The sequence below is a fragment of the Misgurnus anguillicaudatus genome, chromosome 2 (assembly GCF_027580225.2).
Source record: "Misgurnus anguillicaudatus chromosome 2, ASM2758022v2, whole genome shotgun sequence".
In the NCBI taxonomy this organism is placed as follows: domain Eukaryota; kingdom Metazoa; phylum Chordata; class Actinopteri; order Cypriniformes; family Cobitidae; genus Misgurnus; species Misgurnus anguillicaudatus.
This window is the reverse complement of record NC_073338.2, coordinates 33,843,933-33,858,636: the sequence shown is the minus strand read 5'-3', so window position 1 is coordinate 33,858,636 and position 14,704 is coordinate 33,843,933. Positions and strand designations below refer to the sequence as shown.

At 38.5% G+C, this 14,704-nt stretch overlaps 2 protein-coding genes across 6 annotated transcripts in view; both read left to right on the top strand.

The window, feature by feature from the left end:
- usp33 (ubiquitin specific peptidase 33) overlaps window positions 1–5,968 on the top strand; it is a 37,282-nt gene extending 31,314 nt beyond the window's left edge. Inside the window, exons 19-23 of the mRNA XM_073854013.1 lie at window positions 1,505–1,586; window positions 1,664–1,772; window positions 2,332–2,434; window positions 2,625–2,693; window positions 4,774–5,968. Of these exons, the coding sequence (XP_073710114.1) occupies window positions 1,505–1,586; window positions 1,664–1,772; window positions 2,332–2,434; window positions 2,625–2,693; window positions 4,774–4,931 (521 nt within the window). The 3' untranslated portion in view covers window positions 4,932–5,968. The remainder of the gene's footprint in view (window positions 1–1,504; window positions 1,587–1,663; window positions 1,773–2,331; window positions 2,435–2,624; window positions 2,694–4,773) is intronic.
- A 433-nt stretch (window positions 5,969–6,401) lies between these two features.
- Window positions 6,402–14,704, top strand: part of zzz3 (zinc finger, ZZ-type containing 3) — a 34,847-nt gene continuing 26,544 nt past the window's right edge. Inside the window, exons 1-2 of one of the 5 annotated variants that reach the window (XM_055202806.2) lie at window positions 6,986–7,129; window positions 7,291–7,489. The gene's annotated coding sequence lies outside the window, so the exon portion shown is untranslated. Of the gene's footprint in view, window positions 6,563–6,722; window positions 6,954–6,985; window positions 7,130–7,149; window positions 7,490–14,704 lie in introns of those variants that run through there. The other 4 variants (XM_055202805.2, XM_055202808.2, XM_055202807.2 and 1 more) reach the window with 4 other exon arrangements.

The following is a 14,704-nucleotide window of genomic DNA, read 5'->3' as shown; positions in this document are numbered from 1 at the left end:
GACGAAAATAGCATCCTGCGTACTCGTTAAAAATGGACCCTACTTCGGTCTTATCCAGATAATTTGCTTACCACCATGTCATCCAAAATGTTGATGTCTTTGTTTGTTCAGGCGAGAGGAAATTGTGTTTTTTGAGGAAAACATTCCACGATATTTCTCTCATTTTATTACACGGCGCTCTGGAATGTTTGATTCTGATTGGTCAGTTGAGACATTTGCAGGTTCGTTCTTTTCAAATAACAACCGCTCCAAAATAATAACGCATAGCCGGTACTACTTGCACAAGTAAAATCGCTCCGCGCCAATAAATATCAATAAAGATTACTGTCTGTTTGGCGCCATCTTGTGACAAACACTCGACAACCACGACAAGACACAGACAGCTTACTGAGACTGAACTTGACAAAATAGAGCATGACAGCTACGAAGCCATCACACAAAAAATACAGAATGGGCATTAAAACTTCTCAAAGACTGGCTAAAAGAGAAAAAATAGAGACAGACAAGTATGAAGCAGAGGATCTTAATAAGGTATTCATTTTATGCATCTGTGCAAAGTTTCGCGGAAGGATAAAAATGTTAATTTAAAACAAATATGCCAATAAAACGTTTCAAATTCATATTCATGTCCAGTTTTTTTCTAATGTGGCAAGTAGCCGTGTAATAAGCGGGATAATGTAGAGGCAGCCGGTAGTTATTGGGAAATAAGCCCCTTCAGTGTGATACAAGACCCTCCGCTTCGCGTCGGGTCCTGATCACACTGTCGGGGCTTATTTCCCAATAACTACCGGCTGCCTCTACATTATCCCTTACTTAATGGACTTCTCGTCTATCTCCGGTCCTGTGACGCGCCAGCGTGACCTCACGCAATACGTCATCACGTCAAGAGGTCACGGATGACGTATGTGAAACTACGCCCTAGTGTTTACAAGTGTGGAGAAAGAGGACCGTTCCGACGTTGTTGTATGTGGAATGATACTAATTAATGTCTTTGTGTCAGTTTATTGTTTAAAATGGTCCGCAAATGTGCGTTTCATATATGTAACGAGACGAGAAGTTGTGGTTTAAAAGTGCATATTTTTTATTTTTCTTGTCAAAAATGACAATTGTTTCGCTAGATAAGACCCTTATGCCTCATTTGGGATCGTTTAGAGTCCTTTGATACTCCGTTATAACTGCAATTTTAAACTGCATTAAAACTGTTACGTGTCCATTAAAGTCCATTAAAATGAGAAAATCCTGGAATGTTTTCCTCAAAAAACATAATTTCTTCTCGACTGAACAAAGAAAGACATCAACATTTTGGATGACATGGTGGTGAGTAAATTATCTGGATTTTTGTAAGAAAATTGACTAATCCTTTAAGAGTGCTGCGCAGTGATACACAGAATCATTGTAAATAAAACACAGTCATTGACCAATCAGAATCAAGGGCCATAACGAATTGTTTTTAAAGAATGTACCACTAGGCTGTTTGAAAGTCAACCTGCCTTTTTCTTGATAGGTGTTCCACCGAATAAAGCCACGTCCATTGATGATCTTGTCACGGTGCTTCCGCAAAACGTATGGGATCATCTGTACAGCAGGTATAAGTTGTTGCTGGTACGTATTTTAAAATATCTGCTTCTTATTACATGCTCATTTTTGGCTCACTGTTGAGTAGGTATGGAGGTGGCCCAGCTGTCAATCATTTGTACGTCTGCCACACGTGCCAGACGGAGATCGAGAAGCTGGAAAAACGACGCAAGAATGAGCTGGACATGTTTGTGCGGGTAAGAGCTACAAATCTTAAATAAGGAAATATGGAGTATAGAACACCTTGGTCTTTTTATGTATCGTATTATGTATTTATCTGTCCTAATAATGTACATTCATGGACGCACACCCAGCACCTTTAATAGCAAGCTCAAGTGTGTCCCCACGTACTAAAAATGGTAGTCATTAATAATGCATAAGAACCAAAGTACTTGCTTTCAGCCGCAGATGCACAGCTCAGTTTAACTTAAGGGGACAGATAACGCTGTCTTTCTGTTGTGTTATATCTGTTCCAAAGCATAATAAACGTCCAACCTAGAATGTAAAGTGTGAATCAGGTTTCCTGTGGAGATCAAATCAGTTGATTATGAGGTTTTATTTCATTTAGCATGCTGCCTATGTAGGCAGTTGTCTGTGTAGACTTTTAAAACACAGATTTTGTCTCAGGTTGTCCTTCCCTTACTTTTTTTGCTGCAGTGGTGCAGTGGTTTTATGAAGTAACGGTCAGCTCAGTTTCTCAAATGTCTCTTCCTCCCTCCATCATGTCATTGTTTTTCTCTTCTGTCCTTCATAAAGCTCAACAAGGCATTTCAGGAGGAGGAGTCACCTGTAGTGATATACTGTATCAGCATGCAGTGGTTTCGGGAATGGGAGGGCTTTGTCAAAGGCAAGGACATTGGTAAGTCATTTCATTTTCTTGCTGATAATGTTTCTAAAAGTCTAAAATTTGAGTATAAGGATGGTGTTCTGTGGGTATTGGGTAAATAAGTCCTCAAAGTATTTACCGGTATACTGGTTTGTTGTGGCATTTAAGATTTGGTTGAGATATATTGCTGTGCTTTGATGACATGCGCTCTTGTGTCTTTCAGACCCACCAGGGCCAATTGATAACTCCAAGATTGCTATGAATAAAAATGGACACATTACATTAAAGCCAGGTAATGTTTACATATATACATTACATTATGCATTTATAACTCATTTTACTTGCATTTTCTGTGTAATGTGTGACATTTTCTGAAACATAATATTTACTTCGAAAAGAAATGAGGGCAGGACTTATTTATTGATAATTGATAAGGTTGTTGGTGTTTCCTATATGACAAATAATTAAAGGTGTTAATGGTGCATTCACACCAGACACGGAAGAGGTCAATGCAAAGAATTGAGCGTCCCACACGAATTAAGCGTCCCATGCGAAATTGACATCCCGCGCGAATTAAGCGTTCTGCGACATGATTACAGGAAGCGAGTGGAGGCAGAAAAACAAAACGACAATAGAGGACAGTCATCATCACTACACGAGACATCTTCGTACTTTGACAGGAATTAAAAGGATCTTGTTTAGGGCTGGGTATCGATTCAGATGTTCCAGATCGATTGGATTTCGATTCACAAGCTATCAAATCCATTCGGTTTCGATTAAATTTTCGATTCCGGTTCTCTGGTAGGTTTTTATACTCGATTCTCGATTCAACTCGTATAGATGTAATACAAATACTATATTAATAAAAAAAAGAACACTGAACAGCAGTTTACAAGTGGTTAATTAATAAAAATAAATTAAAAGCCACAACACTAACGTTGTCGTCTTGCTTGCGAAATCTAAAATGCTTCCATACCTCTGACTTTTTATGTGAAGGTGGCATCAACGTCGATGAAGCACCTGAAACCGCCATTTTAAGCACTGAATGAATAAATGACAGGCTCACCTCTCGCTCCTTGGTAACATCGCGCAAGGCAAAAAAGAGGGTGACATCTAGTGAAGAAGACTAGTAATTAGATTAAAATTAATCTTACGTTCAATGTTTACGGAAATAAATATGAAAGAAAAAAATAGATTCTCCTCTTTGAGAATCGATTTTTAGTCGACAACGTTTTAAAAAACAATTAATCGAAAAATCTTTTTTTTTGCACAGCCCTAATCTTGTTTGGAAGAGTCGAACAATCTTGTAAGTTAACTCAATTTGAGCTATATAAGCCCCTCCCATGACACGAATTTACGCGTGAATGTCTCGAATGACTAGAATTTCACACACGAATAAAGCGAGTATTAGGCTTGCCGCGATGGTCGGTGAAACGGTGATAACCGGTGCTTCAGCCTCTCACCGGTTAGATCACTTGCCCACCGCGACACCGTCTTTCACCGTCGTTTTGATATTTTCGTGTAATTAAATCATTTAGTTTCGTTAGAGAGAGCAAACGCTTACAACTGAGTGTGTATGCTGACAGCGGAGCTGAACGCGCGTCACGTCACAGAGCATCAGGTGTCAGATTTCATTTATTCCTGTCAGAGTGTGCGAGGCAAGCTGACTGACTAAATGATGACAGAAGCCGCGTGCTTACTCGTTGTTGTTATAATATACATATATGATGTCTAATATAACCGAGATCGTTTTGTTCTTGTGTTTTTCATCAAGAAAAATAATAAACCCATCATTCAAGCAGCGCTATATGGCGAAGTAGCCGGTTGCTCTGCTTGGGACTGGCGGGTTCTGTGAGAATTACCTGCACACATTGACTCAAGCACTTAATTAAACCAGCTGTTGCGCTCGCATTGCACGCAAATTCATATGCGATTTAACGCAGCGTACGCAAGCACTGCATTTAAACAGTTGCGTAATTCAAAAGTGAAAGTAAAATGTGCACGTCTGCATGCGCATTTATAAGCCCCTCCCACACGGTGAAACCGGGATTACCGGGTTTGTGACGCGCCGATTAACCGGTGGGAAAATTCTGTCACCGCGGCAACCCTAGCGAGTATACTCGAAATGTCCAACTACGTGCGAATAACGCGTTTTTGCCGTCTCTTCCGCGTCTGGTGTGAACGCACAGTTAAAATCCACAGGCCGTTTCCTTTGCAGTAAAATGCACTTATAGGTGTGTACTAGGAAAGTAAATGCTGTGAATAAATTTATGTTGACTTTTAAAAGATGTGCTTACCATCATGAAATATGCAATCATAAAATTCTTTCACTAACTTTCACACACAAAATGTGTGCTTTATTGGTTCAACAGGTGCCGATTCAGGGCAGATATCTGAGGAAACCTGGAATTTTCTCCATTCCATCCATGGAGGGGGGCCGGTGGTGACCGTACGGCCCAGCGTTAGCCATCAGGAGACGGAGAACTCTCATGCAGAGGAGAAGATTGAAGTGGAGACGCGCTCAGTGTAGTTCTGCTGAGTTGCATCCGCACCGCAAGGGGACCGAGAAACACTTAGTTTGCACTTCACCTTTGTTTTTAGGCATTTGAGAAAGGACCTTGCAGCTTCACCTCAATACACACGTATGCACACACCGTTCCTACACTATCTCTTCCCTTTATGACTGTTCTTTATAGCAGACAGGTGGATTAAACGTACTTCATTGTGCTTCACATTTGTATATACTACTGTGCATATTGACGTCCTATTGGCAACAGACACACTAGCACATGTTCACAGCTTGTTAATGTATTTGATTTTCATGTGCGAGAGCTTCTTGAGTTTATCCTTTCTCTAAAACCAAATAGCTTATTATATGTGTAAATCAAAAAAGGTGAAGGATTCCACTGCATCTTTCTGTAGATATTGTCGAGGTTACTCCTCATTTCAGAACATCAAATATGTTGTCTTAGTGGATGAAATCTTCATGTTTTGTATGAGGGTATGAAGGGATACAAAATGCTACGTAGTCTCAGGAAAGAACTTTTTTTGGTTTGTTTTGCACTGTACTGTAGATTCAAAAGCGTGCATGCTTCAGCTCTGATGTTTGATATGTATTTGAATGTACTTGTACTTAAAGAACACACTTTCCTGCACTAAATCTTATTTATTCCAGAGGGGTATGATATCCCGACATTCACAGACATTTTCTTTGTTAGAAAATGATTTGGCAAGCTATTTCTAAGCAAATGCACGCTAATAGGAATGATGTGGCACGTTATGCTGGCAAGAAAATCGATTTCATACTGTAGTTGTGCTACCTGTTTGCATGTAGATGCAATACTAAGGCACACAATTGAGAAAATCAGTGGCTGACTCTTGTTTAAAATGTTGAATGAAAGGACAAACGTGGCTCAGTTAAATAAACTGCTGCAGCAAATGTGTAGATTTAAGGCATTATTTAATGTATAGAAGAATGTGATGTCGTTTTTTTGATAATAATTGTCTGCAAAGGTGAAAGCTGTATCTCAGTGGCTAACATTAAACCCAAAACTTATGCTGTGGAAATCTATGTGGCATCATTCTTATCTACTTTTGACATTTATAAACTCATGCATGAAGATTTTTACCTTTTAAAATTGACTAATATTCGTTAGTCCAATTTTCTTCTATATAAAGTTCGATCTTACGGAAACATGCTGTGGTGGTCATATTGCACACTATTTTATTTAAATGAATAGGTGCCATTATTGTGACCATTGTTTTCTTATTGACAGCATGCTTGAGATTCATCCATACAGAAAAATACAGTAGCACTCATGATATTGTCTTACAACCTTGGTTATTGTACTGACAACTTAAATTCCACGTTAGGCTGTAATGGGAGTAGTTTTTGAGACCAAAATAGCATAGATGCAAACTATCTATTAACAGATCAATAGATTATTCAATCTTCTATATAATACAATAAAGCTGAAATGTGCAGTTAGTTCAGTGCTGACAATAGCGGGTCATTATGAAAGCAAGCGTGTGGGCCGCGGGTGCTGTCCTGTACAGTAGCGCAGTGAGCAGGATTGTGGGATCACATTCAGCAGCAGTGCCTGAGAGAGAAAAAAAACATGGCGGCTGCCGAATGTGCAGCAAACGATTTGCGGAAGTGAGGTAAGTGTAATTCTGTAGCTTCATAAAGCCTTTAACGTTGAATTATCTGACACTCAAGTCCAATTCCCTAGTTTTTTTCTCTGAGTTGAAGCAGAGTCTGACTTTCAAATTGTTCCAAATGTAGCAGCTCAAGCGGATTTGTTGGGCAAAGTTGTTGCGGCTATCAGTTGAATGTGCACGCTGCCCCCGTTCCTGTGTACTGATACACGCTAGCTTGTTAGCATCGACATTTAGGCCCTTTTGTCATCTAAAGTTATCTGGTCAATACTTATGCGCGTTTCTTTTGCGTGCCATGGGAACCGGCAAATATTTTGTTAGGTAGCGATATTTTGTTAGTTGCGTGAGAGTGCGACGAGGGCTGCGCCAAATTCATTAGCATTAGCATGCTACAGTGAGTATCATTTTTATTGGTGTAGCGCTCGCGAGCGCTCTTAGCCGACATGCTAATTAGTGGGTGTAAAGGAAACTTAACCGTTTATTTCGTACTATTGCGTGGTGGTATATTGGAACGTGTTTTTATTTTCGTGCCGCACATTTAAGTGTTTACGGGAATGCGGTAGTTAGCAGGTGAGCAAATAAACCCTGCAGACACACGTTTGTTTTGTTCATTTAGAGCCAGTAGCGATTTTGCTAATGGTCAGCTATGCCAGCAGTGGTATCTTAAATCCATATTTATTAGATTTTAACAGATGCATTAAACACGTGTGTTGCATTATAAACTATTTTAGCATTCGAATTCGGCCAAGAAGTCGCCAGAGCTGGAGTAACTTGCACACGGGGGTTTGGGAAGGTAGTGCAATGCGCATGCAGCCGGTTTGCACATCATGCCAAGCCGCGGATCCGGTGATGCCGGAGAGGCCCATTAAATGGAATTGAAGGAGAAAAAATGCTCTTCTCAAGGCGAAATTATGTCCTAGATAGATTGCGGTGAGTTAATGATTTGTAACTGTTAATAGACGCGCTTGTATTGTGTTGTTGTGTCAAGTTATGTACGCAAATGCGTTCCACAGAAAACATGTAATCTCAAAAACAGCCATTTAACTTAAGGTTATCATTGTTAATCATTTCTTTAAACTGGGTTCTATAAAATCTCAATTTAGAAGACACTGGTTTAAAGGCATTAGGCATTGTCAGAGGGTTTTTAACGCACATGTAATCATATGAACTGTATTGTGCTAGTTCGTAGGGAAGCACGTGTCAATTTAAAGTTCTTTTTGCCACGCGCGCGAGTTGCACATTTATTCCGGAAGTTTTAAATTCTTAAGCCTGCACTGCAGTTTGGTGCGCGAACAAAACGATAACGTCGTCGGCTGTGAGTAAAACTGTGAATGAGTTTAAGCACAGTTGGACGTTATCTCTAACGGTTCAACCCATTGGGTGGTTGTTACCTGCCATTGGTTGAGCACGAGAAAAATTACTGTTTACACAGTGCTTAGATCTGTTGTTTATCTCACCCTGATATGTTATGTTATAGTATGTTATCATATGCTTTTTGTGTGTAACATTAATGTTCAACGAAAATACAATACAAAAAAATACACAGTGCTTGCAGTTTGTAACTAAGGTTGGTCCCATTCCCATCAGGATTTTAGGGGGCGATCACTAGAAACACTAGAGAGGCAGATTTTCCGATCAAAGGGTTATGTTAAGTCATAGGCTTATGTATTTATTATGTGGCATCTTGGATGTAAACAAATAAAGCTTCTGCCACTTCTCAGTTCACGACTAACAAACCAAACTCACTGCAAATTCACATTTCCTGGTTTGTCAAGAAATGCATCTGACAATACCAAAATTATATTTGCACAACAATTGCATAATATTGTTCATATTGTAATCATGATTATTAAGTAAGGAATAATTGACGACAGGCCGTTAAATTATTCAAAAGTAATGCACAGCCAAAGTGAGGAGCGTTATGAGTTAGACCGAGGTGTGTTTTTTTTAATATAATTTAAAGAACTGGAGTTGAGTATTCTGCTTATATCACAGTTACCACAGACATTGCTCTGGTGGTCATTTCATCAATAGGTCAGTTGTATGTTTATTAGTGATTGGAAAATGAAGATTTGAATGAAGCACCGATACTTCCCTTGACTGTTTCGAACCATGATTCAAAGCTTGCGTGTCAAAAATGGCACAATCTTTTGGCTAATAAAACATATAGCAGTCAATTCAGATGAATTTTATTGATATGTGTACAAATAAAGCTTAGACAGCATTTATGTGAATGGTCAATATAATAAATGTATTCACTCATTTAAGTATGGCAATAAATTCTAGTATGAGTTAATGTTCATACGATTCGTTATTGTTTTTTACTGAATAATGTTTACACGCACAAGTATATGTACATACAATAACATCTATACAGTATTATGTGGGACTAAAATGGGAATGAGGCAAATAAATAACTCGTAAAGAACCTCTAGGGTTTGAACATTCTGACACACAAAGGGATTTATGTCGCAAAACTCCCATTATAATGAATGAATCGGCACGAATTTTACATTTAACGTTTACATTTAACTTTTCACTAAAATGTCCAATTTTTTCACATCTAAGATAAAATATCTTATTAGTAGCTTCAGGTTGGTAGTCCAAACATTGTTTTTACTCTTACTTATGAATTTCTTCCCACCGGAGCCTTGCTTTCTACTTAAACATGGCGGTGGATTGAAATCAGTGTATGGTTTGTTTGGAGGGTGCTGTGGTTCATGGGGGTTGGCTAAAACAGAATATTTTTACAGAATTATTGGGATGCCAGGATTGTCCCTGAGAAAACCTTATTATCACTGAATTTAAATGATGGTCTTTTATCACACAAAGCTGTCATGTGGCTTAGAAATCTTGGCTTATAAGACATGAGTTTTATGAATCTTTATGGTGTTGTGCAGAAGTAATAACTGCATGCTGGTTTGTAACAACATAAGAGTAAATAATTGCAGATTTTGTATATTTGTTGAGCTCAGCATTTTGCCTTTGTATAGTGCCAGATGACAGAGCCTTGCCATTGGTTCTTGTAAGAACAATAAGAGTTGCTGCACAGATGGCCTGATGGGGTCTGAGTAATTTCTTCAGTGTCTATAGTGTTAACTAAGGCAGGCTGTAATTTCAGTTTCTGTTCTGTTACTGAACTGAGCAATGATTGGACCAAGTACACCATGTGAGATTTGTCATGAGTTCTTTTCAAGATGGATTAACACATTGAGATTATATTCAGTGCTGTTTTTGATAACTTGATAATCATTTTTTTGTAAGTATGAGGAATTTTAGGTATAAGAATAATTGACAAAAATGAAATGTTCTACGTGGACCGCAACGCTTTTCCATTCCATAGTACCCCACAGTTTGGTGTAGTTTTGGTCGGGTCAGCTTACTTTTGGGAGCTTTTCCACTGGGTGCAGAAGTAGTACCCGATTCTTTTTTTCGTACCACCTCGCTGTCATCGCTATAATGTAAAAGATTAGCTTGCGCTGTCTCGAGCAAACATGTTGTCATCTGTGCTCTGCTATAAGTTCCCAAACTCCCTTTTAGCGATGAAAAACATCCACGGGTTGAGAATCAGGGACACCATAACAGATTTTTCCAGACTTGCAGTTTGTGGCGGAACATTCGCGACGAGCACGTCAGCATTATATATGCTTAAATGCAACTTCAATGAGGCTCAGCGGAGCGCCGTCGACTGAAGCCACGGGTGTTTGAACAGACACTGTCATGTGATACAGAGGTAGAGATAAACGTGATGTGCAAACATCTATTTGTGGTGGTCAATTTTCATTTTGTGGCGGACTGAGGAATAATTAAATGTATGGGAATGTGCAACGACGCTCTCACTTGTATGATGGCACAGCAGTAGGCAGCGCAAATATAACTACACGCCTATAATCCCTCCCACTGCGAAGTGATACTAAACTCGATGGAAAAGCTAACCACGCCAAAGTGAGGTGAGCTGACCTGACCCAAACTAAACTAAACAGTGGGGTACTATGCAATGGAAAAGCCCTATAGAATCTCTCCCGTCAAGTCAAAATTCTACACTGCAACCTGCAGATTGTGACGCTCTGAACAAGCAGACACGCATCTGCTACCCGACATAATAAATGTTGCCTTTTGTTGCATATGCATTGTTGCAAGTTTCTTAAGGCGGATTAATAAATAGTCTATATGCATTTTGCGAATGTCAATGGATCAGTTTTAACTGACAAGGTGTAAAAACGCACTACATTTTTTCCCCCTATATTCAAAATATGTGCAGTGATGTGTGCATACTGTTATTTATTGTTTTGCAGTTTTATCAAACCTCTCAAGAGGAGCAGCCTAACCTGCAATTAGGTTACTTGTTTTTGAGTTTCCATATAAGCCATATTATACACAAATGAGTCATGTCAGAAACCCAGTAACCATGTGTGATTCATGAGCCTAAACCCAATTTTATCTTTGGTCTTATTTAATAATCATGATGACCGATTGTCCTGAAAATGGGAAAACCGATCCTACATTAAATTACTGTGATCACTGCATAGTTTTCTTTTCATGTTCATGATCTGCAGCAAAGTAAGAGATCCAGGCAAAATATACAAGGACTCTGTTCAGATATAAAGATATACCAGCCTGTGCGTGGGTGCCAGCTCAAACCACAGGTTTGGATTTGTTGTGTGGAAAAAAAGGCTTTTTAGAGACAGGAAAAAGAATATAGGAGCTACAAGCTAAATGGTTGTGGGAAGTAATGCGAAATTATGTTTTCTAACCATTTTAGAGCTTTTAGTATTCAGGCCTGTCACCACCCGTTCTGCCTGTTTTCTGTCTTGTCTTTATATGCATGGTCAAATCACATTAGGTGCTCAGCGGGAGGCTTCAGTCAAGTGTGAATGAGGATGCATGTAGGAGTTTCTTCAGGTGCTGCTTGTTTTCAGACAAAACAAGTGTCAGGAGTGCAAAATCTTAATTCAAAGTTATTTTGGTCACTGTAATTGTACATGACAGTAATTGGGTTTTCTCTTTGCTGTAATGATGAGATGAAATGTCTGCTTGTGTAGCCTTGATTAACATGCTCAAAGTTTTAAAGGTGGTGATTTTTATTTGAAGTGGCTGTATAATAAAACCTGAAATAATCCTTCACATGTGTTCTAGACATATCCTCTTGTGTTGTCATAGCAGAATGGAGGCAATTGAGAAATTTGATACAGTGTAATCTAATTTGTCACAGTTGAAGCTTTTGTTTGACTTTACTATACACTAATTGAGTACCGCAGATGGCCAGTGGTTCTTTCAGTCTCACGTGTGCCTCCATCAAAAACCTGGTGTGTGTTTTACTCCTGCCTTGCAGATTTTGCATGTTTCACTGTTAGAAAACTCATGGTTCGGGTCACATTACGGTCTTTGAGGCACGGATTGGATCACTATTCGGATCAGCAGAAAAGGGGAGAAAAAAATATAATTTACTAAGAAATTACCAGTGTGGTGTAGTGCTGTTCAAAATATCGATACGACGATACATCGTCATGAATGCCTGACGATGCGCGCATCAATACAGCACCTTCTGTATCGATTTGGATGCATTTTAAAAAGTAGCATGACGAATCACTGTTGATCCATATGGAAAGGGCACATGTGACTAGCGGAGTACGTAGAGTGAAAGGTAGCGGGGTATACTTTCACTTTCCGTGTTCGTCTCGCGGGCGCACACGTCTGCACGACTTCCGCGTAGGGTTGTAACTGTGTACCGGTATGACGTTATACCATGATATTAACTTTCAAGATTATCATACCGTAAACATTTGCTTATTCACGGTTTTGGGCATAAAATTATAAAGCAGATCTCAGCTGCGCTACTGCGCACATGCAATTTCATTTGGCATGACTGCTAGACTCCACTCTTTTATGTACAGCAGAGAAAATGTCAGCCAGAGATTACAAATTCTAACCTCATCCCCCACCAGAAAATAAGTTAAAATCTACAGTATGAAAATTCTTTGGGTATCCAAAAAACGAATGCGGGGTTGTCCTTGAAGATGGATATGTTTGCTAGAAATGTGGACAAAGAGTGGTTGCAAAAGGAGGCACTAAAGCCCATTTAAGTGATTTATATTACAGATCAATTTAAGTTGATTATACTTAGGCCATATAATAAAAACGAACAAACAGATGTAAACAAATGAATATATCCAGAGCAGCGCTGAGAGAATTTAATGAGAATTTCATAATTTTATTTAAAATAATTTATTACTATTTTTTTATTTTATTAAGTATCTAAGTTAATTTATTTCAAAAGTACTAACGCATTTGAGAAGAAACGCAACAAAGAGCTGCATGTAAAAAGTGTACGTCTACACTACAGAGCTACTTCAAACTATAGCTGTCACATTAATAATCTGATTTAAAAAGTATCAAGTCTGACTGCATGTTTATACATATATTCATAGATATAATTAAAAGATATACAAATATAATGCCTAGATTAAGGCTCTATCTCTGTAAAACTGCTTTGAAAAAAACATAAGTACGTACTGATTTAATTTTAAGTATTTCTACCCCAAAGCTAATAAATGAATGGCAAAAACTGTTACAACACTGCAATACAAAGATAATAATAATAATGTTACTAAATTCTGAACAAAAATGTAATTCAAAATAGTCTTGTATTGTGATTCGCATCGTATCGTGGCCTTGTATTGGGATACGTATCGTATCTAGAAATTGTTGGCGATACACAGCCGTAGTGTTGAAGTGGTGAAGTGCGATCTGTGGTTGTGTGCAGATCACAAACTATAAAAAATATAAAGTATGAATCTCGTCTAGAGATGTCATCAAGTTTGTGTGAACCCAAACATGGCCAGCAGATTTGGAGTTAAGTGCGCTATTTACAAGAGGAGGCAACTGATACCACTGATGACCCGCTGGGGGTTGAACAATGAGGCAAGATATTCTCTCTTGGTCAGTCAAGGCTGCGAAAAAGTATTAATCTGTGCTATGATTATACCACCAGAATGCATTTAAATTATTTATATTCCAATACAAAAGACTTCCAAAATTATCATATTGTGACCCGGATATCTGCTGATTTTTAAGTTCAACACAAAAGGTTTGTTTAAATTCTTAAGCCAATGAATAAGCTACAGTGGGGATACTATTATTAACCATATCCTTTAAGCAAAATAGTTATTTTAATGTGTTTAATTTGTCTAGCAACAGATTATCCACCACTGCAAGAACACAAATGGCAGCTATAATGTGGTAACTAAAACTATTGTGTTTGATAATCAGAGGCTATCTAAGCGTTTCCCACAAGCTATCAATTCATTTATTACACACAAGCTTGCTAGGCTTTCCCTGGTGTATTGCTAAAGCGGCATATGTAAAGGGGGTCGGGTTGTTTTTCACTGTCTCTTATGTGAGCTATAAAAGTGCTCCCCATCAACAGCTACTACAACAAAAACCTTCAGTCTCGAGGCTATAAATGATCATGGCTATAATTTATGTGCTTTACATACCAGTGATACTCAAAAACCTCTGAACTGTAAAATGAATCCTTGCCAAGCACCAAACAAGAGTAAAATGGCTTTGTTGAGTAAACAACAAACACAGTCACTTATCGGTTGGCGGATACCTTAATAAACTGCACTTAATTTGAAAGCTAACCACCAACTACAGAAAACATCAGCGAATCACAACTTCCAAAACAGTCCGTGCCTAATGGAAAAATTACTACCCATTTTATTTAAGTTAAACTAGAACTTAGTAGCACTCACAAACCATATCAGGAATTTACTGTGCATTAAGCAACATTTTTTATTATATTTTTGTGACCGGTGTACTTTTATGGAGAGACAGAGTATTGCCTAATTTGCATTTGATGCTGTGAATAACTCCATAAACATTTACAAATATGCAAGGATACAACTAGGCATAGGCTTGTATACCGGTTTCAAGGTATACTGTGGTTTTAAAGAGTCAAGGTTTCAAAACCACTCAAATTTTCTATGATTCCATTCCCATTTCAAGGTAGGGGCTGTGTTTACACAAAATGAATTAAATCATTGATTTGATGTTTAAATTTAATATGACAAGTTGCTCCATGCACCAATTCACTGCGGTGGTTATAGAATATGTGTGTGTGTGTGTGTGTGTGTGTGTGTGTGT